The 22664-nt window shown below is 33.9% G+C and overlaps 1 protein-coding gene across 1 annotated transcript in view; it reads right to left on the reverse strand.

Annotated features, from left to right (window-relative positions):
* Positions 1-2805: 2805 nt before the first annotated feature.
* Positions 2806-22664, reverse strand: part of MIB1 (MIB E3 ubiquitin protein ligase 1) — a 161694-nt gene continuing 141835 nt past the window's right edge. Inside the window, exons 15-21 of the mRNA XM_044666619.1 lie at positions 22475-22636; positions 18304-18485; positions 15053-15245; positions 11634-11712; positions 7628-7741; positions 5786-5886; positions 2806-3258 (exon numbers count right to left, since the gene is read on the reverse strand). Of these exons, the coding sequence (XP_044522554.1) occupies positions 3118-3258; positions 5786-5886; positions 7628-7741; positions 11634-11712; positions 15053-15245; positions 18304-18485; positions 22475-22636 (972 nt within the window). The 3' untranslated portion in view covers positions 2806-3117. The remainder of the gene's footprint in view (positions 3259-5785; positions 5887-7627; positions 7742-11633; positions 11713-15052; positions 15246-18303; positions 18486-22474; positions 22637-22664) is intronic.

A 22664-nucleotide genomic window follows, 5' to 3' on the forward strand; every position in this document is an offset into this window, starting at 1 on the left:
TAGCTTAATCAGTAAGAGAAATAAAAGGATAAGCTTTAAATAAAAAATTAATTTAGTAGCTGTTTCATAACTAATTAGCATTTGGAAATTCAAAGTTCAAACTGAAGTCATCAAAAGTGTTGGTCATCTAACTTAGTGCAATGTGATACTGAATAAATACTACTTGATTATGCTAAAGAAATTAAGAATTAAGGGAATGGCCCAATTTTTATAGTTCCAAAGACTATGGTGAAACAACATTTAAGTGGTCCTGGCTCTTTTCTAAAACCAGAGCCTTCTAGAGATTTGATCAACTAGTATTATGTAGTTCAACACATAACTGAAAACAATCCTTGGATAGAACAGGATAAAAAAGAGATGGTAATGGGATGAGATCTAACTTATTCAGAAAATACTGCTAGCAGATGGAAAACAGTAAAGTTTCAAAAAGCTGAAGGGCATGTCAAACTCCACTCTTCAACATCATCTCTCACAAAACCAGAATTAAGAGATTATTATCTATTCACAAAATTATCTTTGGAAATATAATAACTGATATAAATCCACAAATCTATCGACAATGACTATGAATTATAAACTTTGGGAAAGGAGTTTAGAAATGTTGTGTTTTAAAACCATAAACCAAAGTATTCAGAATAGTAGGGAAGGGAAAAAAAATCTTCTTTACAGTGAATTCTAGAATTCAAGATTCAGGGAAAAAAAGAAAATGTTTTGTTGAATAAAACTATCATTTACAGAACTAAAATTATTACTGTAGTTCTCAGGTTAGCCAAAATGAACCACCTTAATCAGTCAATGCAGTACTTAGCTATATGGAAAAAGTATTTGGTAGAAAAGAAGTTTCTTAACTTTCAATGACCCCTTTTTACTATTTAATGAAGCCTACAAATCCTTTCTCAGAACAACAATGTTTTTAAATACATAAAATAAAATACACAAAATTTACATGGGAACCAATTGAAATAGAGAAGTTTTTTTCTTTTTTTTAAATCAAAGTTCACAGCCCTGAAATCTACCACTGGACACCTTTGGCATCCATGAGCTCCAGTTAAGAGAAGGACATCTCATAGCAGGGCAGAAAAAAAATGCTTACTATATTCTGTACAAGAAATTAAACAAAAGGTTCATTAACCCTCCTTCTTTATATTTTGAGGCTAGAAACTGCACTTTCTAATTAGATATGGTAGGAAAATTTGAAGACAAAAGTGTCACCAACAGAAGTGTAAAAAAAAAAAATTAAAGCCTGCAGGAAATATCCTAAAGTGTGTGTGTGTGTGTGTGTGTGTGTGTGTGTGTGTAATTTAGAGCCTTCTAAAGACAAAAGGATAAAAAGGATATGTATATACACACACCCACACATATATGTATATATAAAAAGAGCTTAGGTACTGAAGTCAGCAAATTGTCACTCTAAACTACTGACAATGCACACTTGTACAGCAACAAAAGTTCTGAATACACTTGATTTTTCTTTTTGATAAGCTAGCATGCTTCTCTGTTCATTTAAAGACTAAAAAATCTTTAAATTCTTTATATAGTTAATGATAGTGTAAAAGCAATGTCACCAAAAATTTTTTTTTCTTATCTTTGTATTGACCACCAGAGCCACATCTTTCATAAAGGATGAAAAATCTATTTTTACTGTTCTTAAACATCTTTTAGAGGGTACTGGCAGCAATGATTGAAATAGTTATTTGTAAGTACAAAGACTTTTAAGTTCATAAAACTATACCCAGTAACTTGGGGAGATAAATAAATGTAAGACCTATGAAGATAGAATTAGCAACACTGTCAAAAGTAATGGATCGGATCCTGCAAGAAAAAAGAGAAAACTGCTACCTTCTGGAAGGTACATTATTGTCTAAGTGTGCTAGTAAAGTTAATTTACTACGAGGCAACTCAGTGGCCTAGGAAAGGAGCAGTTACTTTTCTTATTGGTCAGATCAAGCACAATATTGGCAATTACGTAACTGCCAATGGAGTATTAGAGTGACAATGCCATATTTTCTCATCATTTTTCTATAAGGCTTAATAATAACAGTGTACTAAGTCATATAAGAAGGGCAGTGTCTTTTAATAATGGCCAGAAGCTATAATATATAAAATTCTGTTTTGCAGTACTGTGGGGAAACGATCCTTATTTTTTTTTTCCATTTCCCAATGGGATTGCCCAATCTTATTTTTTCATTAAGAGTATCAATTACTTTAGGTTAATTGATAATGAAATTAAGTGACTGATTCTTCTTTTATAACTTAGGAAATAAGCTGCTAATATGAAGTATTATTCTTTCACTATTCCACTTTAAAAAAATTAGGAAAAATAACTGGTCATGTGATCTTAGATCTAGAGCTAGAAGGGGACCTGGGAGGTCATCTAGTCCAACTCCCACATTTTACAAATAAATTAACTAAAGCCCAGAGAAGTAAAAGAATTTGCACAGTGTCAACAGGAAGTATGTGGCAAAGTCTAATTCAAACTTGTAATTCCAAAGTTCAGCAATCTTTCCACTGTACCACACCACAACCTCCCTCAAAATATTTCTCAAACTTAGGATTTTATACAGGGTGTCCCAAAAGTCTTAGACATAGGTCTACAGAAGTCTCAAACTGCACTAAGACTTTTGGAACACTTTTTATTCTTAATATGAATGACGTAAAGGTTTGACTTGCCTGCTTTGCTTGGCGCCAAATGGCATTTTAAAAAGGTGTTAATTTCTTAGAATCTATGTTAGGCTTAGTGTGTAAAAATGCAAATATTAATGCTAAGGATAAAACACAAAAAAGTATATCACCTAAGGGCTGATTAAACTGAAAAGAAAATTTAATGGAAATAGTAAAGTATAAGGAATTAAATGTATTTGTAAATCTGTCCCATTACAACCATACTCTGCAAGGCTGGAGTTAAAAACTTTTAAAAAATTAACTGTGGATTACATGGATTTGATCCAAATTTTAAAATGACTATCCAAATACTGTTTTGTGGTTTGGTTTTTGGTGCATTCAAAGTAATCATAATGCAATATATATACTATGGTATTATACAGTATTTCACTAGAACTGCCTTGTCAAATGCATTTAAATTTTGTTTAGCTAACAAAACACACTGCTATTTCTTATTTAATACAAAAGGATCCTTCGTTCAATGGCTTTGCGGCAAATAGGGCATTCACTCATTCGGTCTCCACAAAGTTGACATGTTCCATGGCCACAGAGGAATATCATATTCTTCAGACGATCTAAACATACAGGACACATTGTCTGCAATAAAATGTGAGAGCACAAATAGTATAATTACTGAAGTGCAACTTCTCACAACTCTGTAATATCACTAGTTTTCCCATACTGTCTTTCTTGAGAATTTGTTATAGTAGCATTTTCTTAACATGACAAGAAACTTAATTGTATGTTTCTTTTCTTTCTTCCTTATATGTGGAAAGTATTTATGGATGCTGCACAATTTTAATTTCTAGAAAAAATCTATGTACTTTTACTATTACATTAAAACAGAAGCTATCAAGATGAGAAATGTTATGAAGAATATAAAAAAATGATTCAGTACGGTCATTTTCTTTGATCTTGCTATTAGCTGCCAATGGACCTCCAATCTCTTGACCCCTCAAATACACTCCCTCCCAGGCCATCTCCCCTGCACTAGCTACTCTCTCCTTTTCTCCCCATCTTTGCCTCTTGGTGAACCAATGCAACTCTACACTGTTCTCATCTCTTGAATCTCTAGGCCCCTTAATCTAATCACACCCTGCTAGGCCTCAGCCTTGGCTCATTCCCACAATCTGCTGCCTTTGTGCCTATCCATATGCTTCTTACTGAATTAAGTGGAAGAAAATCACACAGCTATTATGATTGGGTCCACTAAGAATTTGTTACACAACTCCAACTGGGCCATCACTGCTGCTAGGCAATCTACCATACTCTTCCAAACCTTTTCATCCCTCTTCGAATCTCCCATGGCTCTTCTCTTCCCTCCCACTCTCTTGACTGAGAACCTAGCATCCTAACTTACAGTTAAAATTGAGGCTACTTTGACTTGAGTTCCCCCTTCTCCTATCACTAAATTGCTTTCCATCATTATCTCCTCTTCCTTTGCTGGTATCTCACAATATGAGGTGGCCTTACTCCTCACCAAGTTTAACCCTTCTATTGCTCAAGTGATCCTATACCTTCCCTTCTCCTCCAAAAGATTGCTCCTTCTGTCACCCTTATTCTATCATGTATTTTTACTCTTTCTTTGCCTACGGGTTCATTTCCTACTGTCTACAAATATGCACAATGTCTCCCCAATCCTGAAAAAAAAAAAAAAAGCATACGCATGGATCTTTCCATCCTTTCTATTATCCTAAATTTTTTTTCCTCCAAAAGGCCATCTACAATAGATGCCTCCACATTCTCTCTTCTCACTCTTCTAAAGCCCATATGATATAGCTTCTAAACTTAGTGCACCAAAACAGCTCTTTCCAAAATTACCAATGATCTATTTAGCCTTTTCTCAATCCTCATTCTCCTTGAACTTTCTGCAGTCTCTGACACTGTTGATCATATTCTCCTAGTAGACACTCTCTTCTTTCTAAGTTTTTTGGGAACTATTCTCTCCTGGTTTTCCTCCTGGCTGACTCCTCCTTCTCAGTCTCCTTTGCTGGATTTCTTGGGTATCCCTCAGTGTTCTGTCTAAGGCTCTCTTCTTTTCTCCTTCTGTACTAGTTCACCTGGTGAAGTACATCAGTTTCCATGGATGTAATTAGCATCTTTTTGCTAGTAATTCTCAAATTTACAGGTCCTACAACAATATCTCTGTTGACCTTCAAACTCATATTTCCAACTACCTTTCCAACATCTCTAAGTGAATGATCAGTACACATCCAAAATAAACATGCCACAAACCAAATTTATCTTTCTCCCTAACCCCACTTCTCACTTCCTACCTTCTCTATTATTGTAGAGGACACTATTCTTCCAGTTCTTCAAGTTCCCAAACCAGGAGTCAGCCTGGATTCCTTACCATCCCTTGCCCCACAACACATCCAATATCCCCATAATTTAAGACAAGGCCTGTTGATTTCACCTTTGGAATATCTCCCAAATATTTCCCCCCTTATCTATGACATTGACACCATTCAATCATGCTATCACATACGTGTATTTCTTACATGAAAGGAAAAGACTGATGAAAACTTAGCACCAATTTAAAATTTTAGAATGAGTTTTGTTTCCTACCAAAATCAAGAACTTGTGAGGATAAAAATTAGTTTATTCACTCAAGAAAATGGATCTAATTATACTAGTTTTAACTCAAGTCAAAGAATTTTAATCAAAATAATATACATTAATCAATAATTAATTATACAAAATAATATAATATAGAATTCTAATCTTGTATATGAAAATATGTACTGCCCTGCATCACTATTTATTATGGTGATGCTTTATAAGCATATGTAGAAAAGAAATTGATAACTACTGTACTAGCAGTGAGATAAAACTGATATTTCAAGTTTTTATCCAATGTATAATTCTATCAGTCAGATTTAGATTAGAGGCCAAATGTGAGATATGAAATAGAAGCTTTGATTTCAAGAGGCAAATAAGTGATCTCTTCTTCATAAAAAAAATCATACAAAAAATTAGTTGTCATTCCTTATAAATTATTAAATATTTCAAATCATACACATTGAAAAAGAAATACTGTAGCAACTCATGTAACTTTAAAAAAAAGCCAAAAATCTTAATTTACTCCTAAAAATAATTTTTTTAACATAAAGATTTATTTTACCTGCTCTTTGATATCTTGTAATTGTTGTTGTAATTTCTGTACATCAGCATTGACATTGGTGTTGTCTTTGTCCTTCTGTAAAACTGGAATGTTTCCACTTGCTGCAACATAGAACATTTTAAAATCTCTCTTATCCTAACTGCATGTAGTACCTTTACATGAATTTTTTATGTGAAACCAAACATTTTTATTGATAACGGCCCAACTATTACTAGGCTGATATTTAAAACAAGACTCTCTTAGACACTGGGCATAACTGGCACAGCAATATAAACAATATGTTGCTTCATTTGTAGTGCTTGACTAGAATAAGATTCAACAAAGATTTTAAAGTGTAGTCCACTCTTATCCACACACTTGTTCTTCAGAATAATTTTTAGATGACTTTCTTCCCCCTAATAAATATCTCACTTATACTTGCTCTCTCTATGCTATGCTAGGCTAAGAGTAACTAGTACAAGCTGTGACTATGCAGACTTTAGGAGGGGACTGAGGCAATGAAAGATAACTCTACCCAAAGTTGTTTCTTTAAAAAACAAAAAGTTTTCATTTATATCTTCTATTTTTGAAATCATAGTTGTGTCAAGTGTTTCTCTACAAGACAAATGTCCTATACAACACAATTGACCATTACATTGAAAAAGTTTGAAAACATGTACAATATGTAATACCTATGGACTTGACTTCCTTGAAGGAGTGGATTGGAAGGGTCCTCTCATATCTCTTCATTCTAATAATGTCTGATCTTTATAATTCTGTGGCACTTACTTTCTTAAGGGCATGTCATTGTTATTTCCATTTCCATGATTGTTTTCACTCAGCATATTGTTTTCCTGAGATAGAGATCTGTTTATGCTTCTCTGTAATCATTGCATTAATCATTTCTTATAGCATAGTGATATTCCATTATATTCATATACTGTAATTTTTTCAGCCATTCTCCAAATGATGGGCTTCTAATTTTATCTGCAATTCTTAGCTATCGCAAAAAGTGCTGCTATAAATATTCTGGTGTATATGGGGACTTTTTTCTTATCAATGGCTTCCTTGAAGTATAATAGAGTCTCTGGTTTAAAAGGAATAGACATGTTTCTAGTTTCCTTGTATGTAAAAAATGTTTTTGTTCAGTGAGGGAGATAGTCTTTCAAGAATCTTACTCTTGCTAATAATGATGCAAAATGAAAAGAAAAAAAATTGAAAGGATACCAAACAGAAGGTCTTGTGTTTAATAGGAAAAAGAAAGGTGTTTGGTTTCATTACTAACCACATATTGCCATATTCTCTCTCTCCCTCAAAAAATATACACAGTTTAGTACTATCTGCACTAACATTTCCCTCTACCATATGATAAAAAATTATTATATGCTATCAGTTTATATCAGAGTCCCAGATACAAAACAAAGTATGCAACTACTTTATACACAGGGTATATTTTGGGAAAAAATTGTACATATATCCATTTATGTCAAATTGTATCATTTTCTGAATGACATTCCTAGTTTGCAGGGAAATAGATATAAATATAATCTTTAAAATTATTCTTTTTTTCATTTAGGAGGAAATTTTTTGAATGTTTTAAGTTTTATAATCACCATACAAGTGGTGTTAAACTAACTTTTTTCCTCTGACTACTAATTTATAACAATAAACCAATAATTATTTTTTACATATGAGAAAAGAACTAGACAAGAGATATAGAGAAGAATAGAATGTAACCTCCTTGAAGACAAGAACTTTCATTTTTTGTTTCATTCTGAGAAGAACTTAATAAATGCTTATTTAATGGAATTAATTGAAATGAGTCCAAATGGAAGAAAAATAAATTTAAGGAAATTAACCTACCAATGTCATCAGTGGCATCTTCTGAACCTTTGCCTCCACAACACATTATGAAAGGTACTCTCCGTTCAACAACTGCCCGACATTGCACACACTTCTTCATCAGGTTAGCACAGTCTGGAAAAACAGGGGCATACACATTATTTAGACAGAGTCACAGATTACCTTTCTTCTGCAGCTGACTGGTCTTCTATATAACCTGAATAACTCTTAAGGTAATCCCCACTAAACTAACCTGATGTGCTTGCTACACCAGGAAGGTAACAATTGTATTGATTAAACATGCTGTGAACCTCAGAAGAAAAATAAAGCTTTTCTTGTATTTTAGGACACCTGAATCAGGGTTGTTAATAATTTAAGAATTATATTTAAGTATACTCCCTAGTTTTTTGGTAAAGATTTTTTTTCTCTAAAAATAAATAACATGATGTCAATTTCAGGAGTTTGATGTAGTAAGGAAAGAAAAGGGAGACTGCCTTTCAAAATTCAAATTAATACCAGAATGCTCCTAGGACTGCCCAACTCTTACACTGTACTGCCTTGGCCTGATGACTGGTTGCTTATAAACCCACTGTAGTTTTCTCTTAAATTCTTTTCTGATGCAAAATACTGTACTCAAAAATTTCTGCATTGTGTTGAACCATTCTCTTCCTGCTGTTTCTATCAAAATGAGGCAATAGAATAAAAATAGCTAATGGATTGAAAAATAATTTCTATGCAAAGAGTATCATCAAAGTACCATAGAAATAAACATTCTTAACCAGAGCAATTCAAAAATGGAATAGGCTGCCTTGGAGTGAGGCTGGGGAACACATGGGGAGTGGTGAATTCCCAACTACTGAACTCTTTTCAAGCAAAAGATACATGTTCATTTGTTTGGAATATTGGAAATGGAATCAGAATCTGAATAGGAACTGAACTGCATGACCACTGAGATTTTTTTCTCCACTCTAAACCATTTTTCAATATAAGGTAATGCATGGCTTATAAATCAAGTCTGAATAAATCTCTTTTTTTCTCTCCAAAGAAACATTATAGGTAAGTAGTACAGGTAAAAATAAAATAAGAAGCTTTTAACATACTATTCATATTCTATTTAACCTAAGGTTACTAAGATCTAAGGTTATGGATGCAATAAAAGAGTGTTTTTTCCAGTATTTAAATATTGATGCAAAACACATCTTAAAAAAAGAAGTGAAAACTGCTTAAGTGGTAGTACTAGAGAAAAGTTGCATTACAGAATTTGGAGCTAAAAGGGATCATAATGACAGTCTTAACCAATCCTTTTCATTTTACAAATTGAAGAAACAGGTTCAGAGCCAAGTTCTACTTTATGGAGATTATGCCACAGTCTTCTAACTCATTCCTCTGCTGCCTGGAGCGAGGTCTGGTTAGAAGCCTCTGATCACTCATCAGTGCATTAGGATTTGGAAAGGAAAAGACACTGAATGATTTGGAGAATAAACAGGATAACCTCTAATTTGACATTCCTTGATTCTAAAGGATTCTGACTTGAAGTACAATAAAAGTATAAATAAAGTATAACCTAATGAAAGGGGAAAGAGTGGCTAAATTATCTATTCATGGAGAATGTGCTATATATGAGCTGAAGGTGTAAAAAACTATAGCTTGGAATGTGATGTATGGTTTTAGTGAAAATCTAGGTTGACAATGATCATGCTCTATTGAACGTTACCTTATTTTTATAATCCTAAGTTGGACTTTCCTTTAACTACCTTTTAAGACCCTCCAAAAGTTTAATTATTCATAAAAATGAGTTACAGAAGAAACACTAATACATCAGTGTCACAGAAGGTGAGCTATTACCTTTTAAATTTAATTCAGGATGTCATTTTAGTTTATGAAACCTTAATTGGTTCTACTTACTTGACAAAGATAATTTCCTTCCTATTTGTTTTGACAGCAGAGTGTAGTCACAATGCTGAATTCGTAAGACTAGCTCTGCAGTAAACAGGAGGCCAACAATGAAGACAAGTCACTGCAGGAGAGAGTTCAACTCCAGATTTTCCGGCTTTGTCATTAATAGCAAATATATTTCATAATAATGGCCCAAGATCAGGCCATCCTGCTACTTTAATTACTATCTATTTAGATCAGTGATGGGCAAACTACAGCCCTTGGGCCAGATTGGGGGGGGGGCCTGAAATGTTCTATCCAGCTGTGGGACATTATTCCTAATCTGATGAATACAATGAGTAGGATACCATACAATGAAACTTCAAAAGAGTTGCCTTAGAAAGAGACTGACAGATGAGCATTTCCTTTCCTTTGGCCTCCTCTTTAAAAAGTTTACCCATCACTGATTTAGATAGTTTATTAAGTGCTGCAGACTAAATTATTTTAGGAGTATAATTTACTGTACTTTCACCATGCAGCTGTTCAAGTGAGGGGAATGGTTTTAAAAAACTTTGAAATTCCTCCAATGAAAAGAAAAGAAAAGAGAGAAGAGTATATATACTTGGCACAAAAATTAGACCTAGAAAGGACAGGGGAAATGTAAGGATTAGAGAGAGTGAAAAAAGAAAACACCTATAGCTAACATGATCTAATTTTTGCTCATATCCCCAAAATAAACATTTTTATTTTGACATCATTTGGCACAGAGTAATGGAAAGTTATAAAGTAGTGCAAATAGTCGGTTAAAGACTCTAGTGTGGAAGTATAAAGGCTGGTGTATATTATAGTTAGATCTGCTAATTTGGTGAGAAAGACATTTAGAGGGTCCTTTCAAGTGGTTCAAAGTATAAAAAGGCAGTTCTAAAAAAATTATTGAAAACCACTACCCTCAAAATTATTCAAACTCTTTAACTGAAATTTTGCTAGTGAAGCTGTCAAATGATTAAACTGTTTTTGTAACAATTAGCAATTATTACAAACTAGTAAAGTCTAACCCAGTGATCTCACTGTTAGGTCTATATCCTGAGGATTCAGAATAAAATCCCAGGGGAAAATAAGACTTTTTTTTTTTTAAACTAAAATTTCATTATATCAACACAATTTATAATATCAAAAAATGAGATCCATTCGTATATCCAATATTTTATAGAATGGCTAAATTATAGAATATGACTTGAAAGATGATACTGTAAGAAATAACAAATATAAATAATGTTAAGAAATGCAAGAGGACTTGAAGTGATGTAGAGTGAAGAAAGCAAAAGTAAAACAAAATGCATCCTGCTTATATAATAATAGAAGGAAAAAATTAATAAAGAAAACCAGAAACAGGATGTTTATGACCTTATTAAAGCTCATATGTATTTCTGTATATGCATACAAAATATGGATATACATTTAAATTTTTTCTTTAAAAAAACTACGCACAAATATTATACTGTCAATAAAAATATCACCAAAAAAGCAACTAAACTCATAATAAATGTGATGACCAATACAGAATTCTGAGATCAGTATGACAACACAATGATATAGTTATATCAGTTACATATGCTTTTCTTTGTTACAAATGAGACTGAGGCAAGAGTAAGGGAAGAGGAAAAAATAGTAGATAAGGAAATTAATTTGGTGCAGAAAATAAAGACATTAACTGTTAAATAACAGAATTAAAGTACATTTTTAATGTAGTTTGTTTTCATATATGTTTCTAAAACCAAACTCTGCTGAGTGAAAAAGGATCACTTATACAGAGTATCCCAGAAGTTTTAAGCTATTAAGCTTTTGGGGCATCAGAAGACTGTACAGACATCTCCAAATGATAATGTACATGGGCAATACAGAATAAGGAAAATATAAGTTCTATTCAGAGGACTGTGAAGATGTAAGAAACTACTAACATAAGACCGCAGGAAAAACTGGTATTAAATAGAAAAGAAGCGAATGCTACAAAATGAAGTATCCTCCAAATGCTCAGGGATTATGGTTTCTTAATAAGTTAACATCTGGAGGCACAAAAGGAGATAGGCTTCCTTTTTTATTTTGTGCTTACACATGCTGTAATTTAAGTGAAGCATTGCCTAGGAATACTTACTCTCACAAGCACACATGTGGCCACAGGGCTGAAAAAGAACAGCAGCTTTCTTGTCAGAGCACACCACACATTCTTCAATCTGCAGGAGGAGGCCATGGCATTAGGGCAGATGTCCAGTCAACATCAGTCAAACAATTAAGCATGTCCTCAAACAACACCTCCTATGTGCTAGACTCTTTTGGCCTACCCCCCCCCCTTCCAGAAAAAATATTACTTAGCGGCCCCTGTCACATACAGTTATTCACAGCCCCCAAATGCAACTGTAGCCATCACCGCGGCCTCCTTCCCCCACAATTGCTGCAGCACCCACTTTGGGAATCACTGTGCTAGAGAAATGCTGAATGTTGGGGATAGACCTATATGAGAACACCTGCCCTCTGGAGGCTCACATCAGGCCTGCTTAACCTAAACCATATTCAAACCTATGATCTAACATTTATTTCTACCCAAATCTATTTATCCTAAAAAAGGATTGAGATTTTAAAATCTACAAATGAAGAAGCTCTCGAGTCCAAAATAGGGTGTGATTCATCACTTCTCTATGCCTTAGACCCAACCATTTGTTGCTGATATCACCACCCCCAAATTCTAGACTCAGACTGTACCCTCACCCAATTGTTCTTCTCACTTTATTTCTCCCCTCCCCCCAAAAAAAAGTATTTTCCTAAGGTAATTTTTCTAGGAAACAAAGGAAAAACAAAACTCATTACAAAGGCACAGAAACATAAGTCAACAGAGCACTTTTCTTATCCTAACAGCAGAGTTCAATCTCAGATTGTCTGAATAAGTACATTTTAATGGGTTGCTTTTCCTTTTCCTCCCTGCCTGTAGGAAAAATCCCTACCAAGTGTAGCTGCTAAACTCTGCAATTGGATTCCAAAAGATCTGCCACAGATACTAACTAGCTATATCTTTGGCAAATCAATTAATTTCAGTTTCTTCAGCTATAACACGGTACCTACTTGCCAGGATTGTTGGGAAAATCAAATGAGAGAGAATTAAGTGCCATGCAAAAATTCAAACACTATAAAGGGGAATAATTATCATCTTTATTATTACTGACTACTCTGAATCTTAATGATCATTATCTCCTCAATAGTCTCTCTTGTCCCTGGTTTTTTATAATACTTCTTTCTCCTAGCTCTCCTCCTCCTTGGTTAAGTCATCCTTTGGAGTTTTTTTTTTTGCAGGATCATCATCCACGTTCTGCTCCCTTATGTGTGGGTGACTTCCAGGACTTTATCCTAGACTTTCTTCTTTCTATATTTTCTTTAGGTGAATTTATCAGTTGCCATGAGTTCAACTATCATCCTATGCAAATGTCTCCCAAACCTATCTGTCTCTCCAAGTCTGACTTTTGTTTGGGTTTTTTTTTTTTTTTGGGGGGGGGTATGGTTTTGATTCTACATCTACAACTTTCTCAATGCACCTCATGTTCTCCACTCACATAGTCACCACTCTGGTTTAAGTCCTCAACAACTATCTCAGTACTATTATAATATCCCCTAATAGATAATAGATAATAGGTCCTCCAGACCTTCCCCTATCCAATTCATCCTCTACATAACCACCAAATTCTGTAATAAAGCATGATGGTGGTATAGTAGGTAGAGTTTGGGCATTAGAGTCTAGAAAACTCATCTTCTGAGTTCAAATCTGACCTCAGACACTGACTAGCTCTGTGACCGTAGACAAGTTACTTAAATCTGTTTGTCTCAGTTTCCTCACCTTTAAAATGAGCTGGAGAAGGAAATGACAAACCATACCAGAATGTGCCAAGAAAACCCCAAATGAGGTCATGAAGAGTTAGACCCAAATGAAAATAACTGAACAAATAAAGCAGTTTCGACCCCCTCATTCCTCTGCTTAACACGCTTCCATGGTTCCTTATGGCCTCCATGAAAAATACAAACATCTCTATTTGGCACTGAAGCCCTGCACAATTTGGCTCCAATTTACCTTTCCAGAATGACTGAGGATTATGCTCCCTCATTAGCTCTATGTTCCAAGCTCGATTGACCCATTTCCTTTTCCATAATCTCAGTATTTCTTATTCCATCCTCCCTTCATGCCTTGGCACTGACTGTCCTTGATACTTGTAATTTTCTCCCCTCTCATCTCTACCTTTTTGAAGCCCTCACACCCATCAAAGTTCACCTCAAATTCCCATCTCCATAAAAGATATTTCTTGATTCTTCTGAATGTAAATGTTCTTTCTACCCCTGAAATTGTTTCATATTTATTTTATATTTAATTGGTATGCATGATGCTGCTACTATTAAAATATATGCTCCATGAAAGCAATTTGTTTTGTTTATAACCCCAGTAATTAGTGCAATGCATGGCACAAAGTAATCATGTAAGCCATGCTTGAAGAACTTTATTTTTGAGAACCTGAAAATTTACCAGTGCTCTTAATTGCCAAATCCAGTAAGTAGCCTCTTCCCTATCCTCAGCTTTCTTGATCTTTCTGCAGCCTTTGACCCTGTTAATCACTTTCTCCTTCATGTATTCTTCTATTTAGATTTTCTTGACAATACTTTCTCCCTTTCTCTCTTCTCTCTAGATTTTTGTGACACTTTTCTTCTGTGACCTTCTCTTGGTTCTCCTCCTACCTGGTTGACCCACTCCTTCTCAGTTTCCTTCACCAGATCTTCGTTCAAGTCATAACCACGGATGTCCTCTTCCTCGGATCAGATTTAATTACCATATCCAGGCTGATGATTGTTAACTCTACATATCCAGCCCTAACTTTCTTTCCTAACCTACAAATTCACATCTCCAACTGCCTATTAGACATTTTAAACTAAATATCACTGACTTCCTTTGATAATCCTCATAGAAGAAACTATCTCCCAACTCAAAAAATTTTAATTGGCTCTCCCACATGCAAATCCCCTGGCTTCCCACAAGTCTTCCCTAGCATCTCATCTTTTAAGGGAGGTGAGTATCCCTTAATGCTTGTAACTTCACCCTATTGATCATTGCCAACTAATCTTGTATATATCTTGTTTGTACATAGTTGTTTTCATATTGTTTCTCTCATTAGACTGTGAACTCCTTGAGAACAAGGACTATCTTTTTACTCTCTTCTGGCACATATTATGTGTTTAACAAATGTTTGTTACCTTGACTTTTAATCATAAAACAAAGACTATTCAAAGAGCCATTCTAAAAGTAAAACCATGAGCAAGTCTCTTTCAGTTAACAGTAGAATTTCTCTGTCGATACATAATCTGAACAAACTCCTATATGAAAAAGGAATAGAGTATATACATTTGTATATATTCCATTCCTATCTGTTCCATCAAGGAATAATTAGCAGATTCTCTGGCAATAGACAATATCATTTCTCTGTAAAATTGCCTTAAATAAGAGCTACAAAAGTATAAAAGAAAAAAGGAAAATACAAAAGTTACCTTTGTTCTAGACTGAACTTGTTCTTTACAGATGAGGCATTTCTTGACACGTGGAGAACACAGAGAACATGTAGCAATATGTCCACATGGGCCAAAAAGAGTATCTCTCTTCATATCTGAACATACCATACATTCCTCTAAAGTTTCTGAATCGTTACTGATCATAGAAGGACTCCGTGAACCCACTTGACCACTAAGAAGATAAAATATACTCAATCATGCTTATTTCATAATCAATTTATTATTCTTTGAATAGCTTCTAATAAAATTTCAACTAATGTATCTATCCATTAAAATAAAATATTAAGAACCATCTAGGGGTAGTATATAACTTTAGATACATAAGGGGGGAAATGAAATATTTAACATTTTGAGTCCTCATATACTATATTTTTTCCATATCTTACTATGGAATAAATTTCTTAAAACCAAAGCTAAAAATTAGAAAAAAATTCTTAAAAAACAAAACTTAAGTCACACTGAAAAAGACTTTAAACAGTCTAACTATTAAAACTGAACTGAAAACTAAACTCATTTCTAGTCAAAGAGATCAAAAGCATCAAACATTCTTCATTAAACTAAGCATACATGAAAAGATCCGTTAAACGAGAAGCCAAACCTTCTGAAAATTAAAAAAAGCTGAAACTATCTAACAGAACAGAAAATAAAATATAGCCACCCTTTTCTCAGTAGAGAGGTAGGAGAGCAAAATAGCAACTTGTTGCATATAGGAGGTCACTATAATTTGAAAAGGGCAGAGGGAAGAATCATAGCATGAAATGGCAGTGATATTAAAATCCAAAGGCATCAGTAAAATTTATTTTTTAAAATTATCTTCATTAATATCTTTATAGATATTTTTATAGAGCCAGCAGAGGGAGCACAGATACCTAAAAATCTAACTCTCATATTTCTTTATGTAGCGTGAAGCTAGACAATAACATCTATTAAATGATGGCTGTTGTATAACTTTAGGACATAGTGGGGGAATTATAGCTATAAAGGAGAATATACAATTTTAAAAGATAAACACAGGATATAAATATGCATGAAAGCAAGGAAGTAAACCCATTAATACACACACACACAAACAAAAGAAATTAGATCTGCTGTGGACTCTATTAAAATGTATATACTAATTACACATATGTTGCAAAAATATTTATTGTAGTTCTTTCTGCTGTAGTAGAACTTAGAAAACTAAACAAACTATGATATATTCATATAATGGAATACTATTACTCCATAAGAAATGATGAATGAGATGATTCCAGAGAAGCCTCAGAAGACTTGTATGAACTGAGAGAAATTTAACAGGAACAGAAGAACAATTCATATAGTAACACTGTAAAGAAAAAGAACTTTGAAAGATTTATGAACTCTGAAAAATGCAGTAACAATCCATGCCTCCAGAAGACTGATGATGACACATACTACCCACTTTCTCCTGATAAGAGGGGTGATAGAGTCAAGAAGCAATAGGAAATCAATTTCTGGACACGTCAAATGTGTATATTTGTTTTACCTGATACACTTATTTGCATCAGATTATATTTTTCTTTATTGGGGAGAGGAGGCTTGGGGAAAACAGGGCTAGTGATAATGTCAGCAACCCCCCAAAAAGAAAAGAAATGGGCAATAAAATAGCCTGTAATCTTTTTTCAACATAAAGACCTCAGACACTTCCTAGCTGTGTGACCCTGGGCAAGTCACTTAACTCCCATTGCCTAGCCCATACCACTCTTCTGCCTTAGAACCAATACCCAGTATTAATTCTAAGATGGAAGGTAAGAGTTATTAAAAAAAAGAAAGAAAGCAAGTAGATGATGGGAGAGATGCCAGGCTGAGGCTTAGCAGGGCAACATCAGTAATATAAAGACTCAAGAAAAGAGGACAGGACAGAGCTGAACTGATTCACAAACGGTTCAAGATAGGGAAAGGAGGAGAGTAGGGCTAATTCAAAGGCTTGAGAGAGAACTAAAAAGTCAAGGGATTGTAGATCATGGTGTAGACCAGTGATGGGCAAACTGTGGGCCAGATGAGGCCCCCTGAAATGTTCTATCCATTCTTACAACATTATTCCTAATCTGACAAATACAATGGAACTTTTATGATCGACTTAAACTCAACATGATGGAAAGATTACAGACATGTCAATCTCTGTGTATGGCTGAGGTGATGTAGAGAAGTAGGTCCATGAAAAAAAGTAAACTAAAGTATTGGGAGGTTAGGGTGTTTGAGGAAAAATCAATATGCAGTATATGGCTTGGGTCAAAGATAGATCTAAAATGTGACTTTAAAAAAAGATATAGAGATGACTAGGTGGCTCAGTAGATTAAGAGCCAGGCAAAGAGATGGAAGGTCCTGGGCTCAAATCTGACCTCAGACACTTCCTAGTTGTGTGACCCAGGGCAAGTCACTTAATTCCCATTGCCTAGCTCTTACCACTTTTTTGCCTTAGCACCAATAAATTAGAGTTAAAAAAAAAAGGTACAAACTATAAATTTGATGGCTTTTGTACAAAGATCTACAATGAACAAGGATTGACAATGATGGCTGACATTGGGTACCTAAATGAAGTTATGAGAGCAGTTGTAGTTATTAAGAGGTATGGTAACTTTTAAGTGGGAACTAACATTTTAAAAACAAAATCAAAATGGGGTAGTAGTTAAGGAAAAGGGCAATTTGGCAAATGTTTCTTAGGGATGAGAAATACCTGAACAAGCTTAACTAGTGAGGGAGTCTCATGAATTATACATAAATTGATGAAGGAAAAGTTGGAGATATAGACAAAATATAGATAGACATCTTCATAATATTTATTGGGATCAACTGGCAGATGAAAGATTAAAGTTATATAATAAGTTTAAGTTTGGGTTCTACTCAGTGATGAAGATAATTCCTACTGATGTGGATATGCTGATACTAACATAAACAGTTAAATGCATTAAACACATCAAATTAATCTTTCTGCCTAAGAAAGGGCAGAAATAAACTGGCAGACTCCTAAAATTCCTCCTAAATGCATTAATTTTAAATTTAAATTTAAAGACTTCAGTAAACCAGGATATCCAATATAAGATTTTTAACAAAAATATAGCATTTGCTTTATCCTTACTTCATGCACAAAAAGTCCCATGACTTATTTTAAAACTAGGTAATAAAATGAGGTTTTTATACTTCTTATGTAATTCTAGAGATCACATTCTTATAAAATATATCAAATTCTACTGATTAAAATTTAACCATACCTGACTTTTTCTTTATGACACTTGGCTAATGCTTTGCAGAGGCTAGGATCAGGACACAGATCAAGTGGAGACTGGCCCTTCTTATTTCGAATGCTAAGATCAGCTCCATTGGCTGCTAAGAAGCAGGCAATAGATGCTGCACTCTTCTTCTCTGCTCCTTGTGTACCAAGTCCCATTATTAACTGAAAGAAAATAAAATCAATCCCATAAAAACATGGTTTCACATTTTAACACAAAAAGATGGGAAATTTATTTTTTATTTATTTGCTTTTTTTTAATAACAATTTTCCATATTTTCCTAAGTTATAGGATTCATGTTGTCACTTTCCCTTCTTCCCTTTCCCACTCCTGGAGCTGATAATTCAATCTAGGTTGTATATACATTATCACACAAAACATATTTCCATATTATTCATTTTTAAGTGAATAAAAAGATAGGAAATTTAAAGCAGTTATAAATGCTTTCTCATCCTAAATATTTAAAATTATTTTTGCTAGTCAAGGAAATATGCTACTCAGCTACATTCTCTGTATAAGTCACAATAATAAACATGCCAAAATAGCATGCTCTTTACTTATTATCTATTATATTTAATATATGTTTCATCTGTCACTCTCTAACAACTCTTAACAGTTGGTTAGCATTTATTAAAGACTTGTTGAGCTTTGTTTATAAGGAGTGTTAAAATTTACCTGCTATGGGCAAATAAATACATTAATAAACAGAACATATAAGTTCTGAGATAAAATAGAACAAGGTATAATGAGCAAATGTTTCCTGGAAAGTTATGGGGAAATAACAGGTTCAAATGAACAAAGATGAGAACAAGTTAAATGCAGGGAGGCAGAAAGCAAAGTAATCAATCTTATTATTTCTCAAAAACAAAAAGAAATAAAGTCATCATTTTTATATGTTTAAGTTTTGTATTATCTACATATGCTTAATTCAATAGAATCTAACTATAAATGAAAAATTGCAAAAATTTAAAATATAATAGTATTATTTATTATCTTTGACAAAACCATTTAGAATTACTTTACTCATCATCAGTGAAATTCCATGAAAATATGAGAGGGCAACAAGACAACTGTGGCTTTAATAAATCAATGGTAGAAGGTGCAGAATATCTAGACACAGAATAACTAAAGTCATCTAATTTGAAAAGTAGAGTTTTAGAGTAACATTAGCAAATGCTACTCTATTGTGGATGACTTACAGGAATCATTAATCTAACTACCAATCCCAATTCAAGAGTAGAAAACTTTGGTTCTGATTCACCAATTAAGTGACATCTGCTGGAATTTTGTACTATGTAAAGCCAAAGATAATACTGCCCTGGTGACCACCATGGAGTATATAACAAGGGTTCCCAATGATTTGTATTAACAAAAAGATCAGATCCATTATATACACCAAGAGGAATAAAAATTTTATTGCTTTCACTTTTGCTAAATATCCAAGTAGGCTTTCTTTTGATTGCAGGGGAGCTTCAGGACAAAAAGTCATTACATAACATTATAATCAACCCTTTTAACTATCTGTGAATTCTCAATAATTGAAATACAAAAACAGGGGCAGCTAGATGGCTCAGTGGAGAGAAGCTTGGAGACAGGAGTTCTTGGGTTCAAATCTAGGCACAGCTACCTCCTAGCTATGTGACCCTGGGCAAGTCACTTAAACTCCAAATGGCTAGCTCTTACCACTCTTCTACCATGAATTAATACTTAGTATCAATTCTAAGACAGAAGGTAATTTTTTTTAAGAAAGAAAATACAAAAGCAGAATCATGAAAGTTGTGGAATTTAGAAGGATGGCACTGTGGTATTAACATGATGTCAAATTCTAAAGCAAATTCAAGACCTTTTATTAAGTGAGTTGTGCTGGGGGACTCTAAACACATCACTGATCTCTCATATTCTTTTTCTTTAACAATATCATCAATTTCTCTATGAATACATAAGTACTTCAAAGATTCATGATTTAATTGGCATGTACACCATCTAAATCTATGGTTGAGTCTTCAAAATATTTATCAGGTTTCCTCTTTCCTTCTTAAGGCTAATTGTTGGTACAAAGTACAACACTAGTATAACTTTATAGAAAGTTCCCAGTAGCCAATCTGGTAACCAGTCTCTTTAAACTCAGCTATGACCTTCTATAGACAAGTACACAATAGCAAAAACTTAAGCTCTAACAATGTATGAGACAAGGAGTTTCTTCCATCCCCTGCCAAGGCATCAAACTATAATTTTAATAGAGATTATGAAAACAAAAACATATTAAACAGCAATATAGGATGACTGGTAATGTCTAGGAATACTGTCAAATATGATACTACTAGCATTGAAATGTTCATCAAAACATGAAACTATTGAATCTTGGAGTCAGAAGGGACCTCTAAGGCCATTTAATCATCCAATCCATCCTGAACATTTCCTAAAAAATGCCCCACATGGTGTCTTCCAACCTTTTCTTAAAGATCTCCAAAGAAGGAAATCCATACTCTTCCATAATAGTCCACTTCACTTTTGGATAGCTCTATTAGGTTGTTTTTTCTATAATTAAGCCCATATGTCTTCCTTTTTACATCTTCACTCATTGCTTCTAATTTGTTCTCTGAAGATCAAAAAGACAAAATCTAATTCTTTCAAGCAACAGATCCAGAATACTTAAATGGATTATATAATCATTCTATCATAAATTTTCAACTGGGAAAGAACCAATCCCCTTATTTTAAGTTTGGATAAGGAAACAAATCATAGAAGTCATGTGACTTGACCAAGGTTACAAAAATTATAAGGGATAGAATCAGGTTAGAACTCAGACCGTTTGATTCCAATCTAGCAAGTTTTCCACCAGAATCCTAATATGTATAAGATACTGCTCTGATACTGCAAATCTCCTTTTAAGGTTAAATATCCCTCAGCTCCTTCAACTAATGCTTATGTAATAAAGTCTTCAGCTGTTTTGGTACTGGAAACCAAGCCCCTCTCAACCTAATATCACACTGTTCTGATGTGTTAAAAGTGTGCAAACAGATAGAAAAATAGAATTACTTAGGATTAGGATACAGCTTCAAATGTATATAGCACACTTATAGATTGCTAGCAAACAACAAAAGATAAAATAGTCTTGAAATCAGCAAAAGCAAATGGGCAGACTCTTTTCATCAACAGCTATAGGCCAACAAAAACTTTTAAAGTGGCAATGTCACAACAAAGACTGCCACACAAAGTTTTACCACATACATAATGCAAATGGGATTTAATTAATAATAATTCTTCTCCCAGATATAACTACAACAAAACCTTCAAAAATTTATGGGTGCCTTAAAAACAACAATCAATTAGGTTTGGGAATTCAAGAGGAAATATAAGCTTGATAAATGTTTAGAAGGTTCAACAAAAATCATATCATTCACAATGGAACTGGAAGGAATCCCAGAAGTGATATTGTCCAACTACCTCATTTTACAGATGAGGAAACTGAGATATAGAAAGGTTAAGTGGTGTGTCCAACATCATAAAATTGTAGGTTGGGAAAATGAAGTTCTGAACTCAAATCCTCTGACTTCGAAGTCAGTATTCTTTCCAGGATGAGGCTGCCAACCATCAGTTAACCATCAAAAGGAGATACAATATTAGCATGGGCAAAAATCTACTTTGCTAATTAATTATTTTAATATTAGAATTCCACAGACTAGTTGTGAAATGTGACAAACTCTTCTAAAACAATCTGAATATTAGGAAAAATTAAGAGACTTTATGATCATGAATTAATCTTATAATTACTAACATTTAATGTACTTTCTTTTACAAAATCAATTGGCAAAGGGTAGAACAATATTAGTATTTTATTTTGAGGGCCTGGGACAGACACAAAATAATTTGATAATAAATGTGCCTTCAAAATTTTATATAAGGGCAGGAATGTGGCTTAGTGGATAGAGTCAAGCCTGGAGATAGGAAGACCTAGGTTCAAATTTGACCTCAGATATTTCCTGGCTGTGTGATTCTGGGCAAGTCACTTAATCCCATTTGCCTGGCCCTTGCCCTTTTGTCTTATGAGTTGTTACTAGGACAGATGGGCATGGGTTTAAAAAGAAAAGAAATAAACCCTAAAACTTTATACGAATGATATATGGGAAATTTAAATCAATAATATACTTACTGTGTTTTTGGATGGTTCCCAGGCTGTATCTACTTTCCCTACATCCTGCATATCTTGGAGTTGGCGGAGCTGTGATAAAGTATGATGCCTCAGAGCTTCATGCAAGGGAGTATCTCCATCTTTATCCTGAATATCCAGTTTAGCACCTGCACGAACCAAAAGCTAAAAGGAAGAAAAAATCTCATTTGGG

The sequence above is a fragment of the Gracilinanus agilis genome, chromosome 1 (assembly GCF_016433145.1).
Source record: "Gracilinanus agilis isolate LMUSP501 chromosome 1, AgileGrace, whole genome shotgun sequence".
Classification (NCBI taxonomy): domain Eukaryota; kingdom Metazoa; phylum Chordata; class Mammalia; order Didelphimorphia; family Didelphidae; genus Gracilinanus; species Gracilinanus agilis.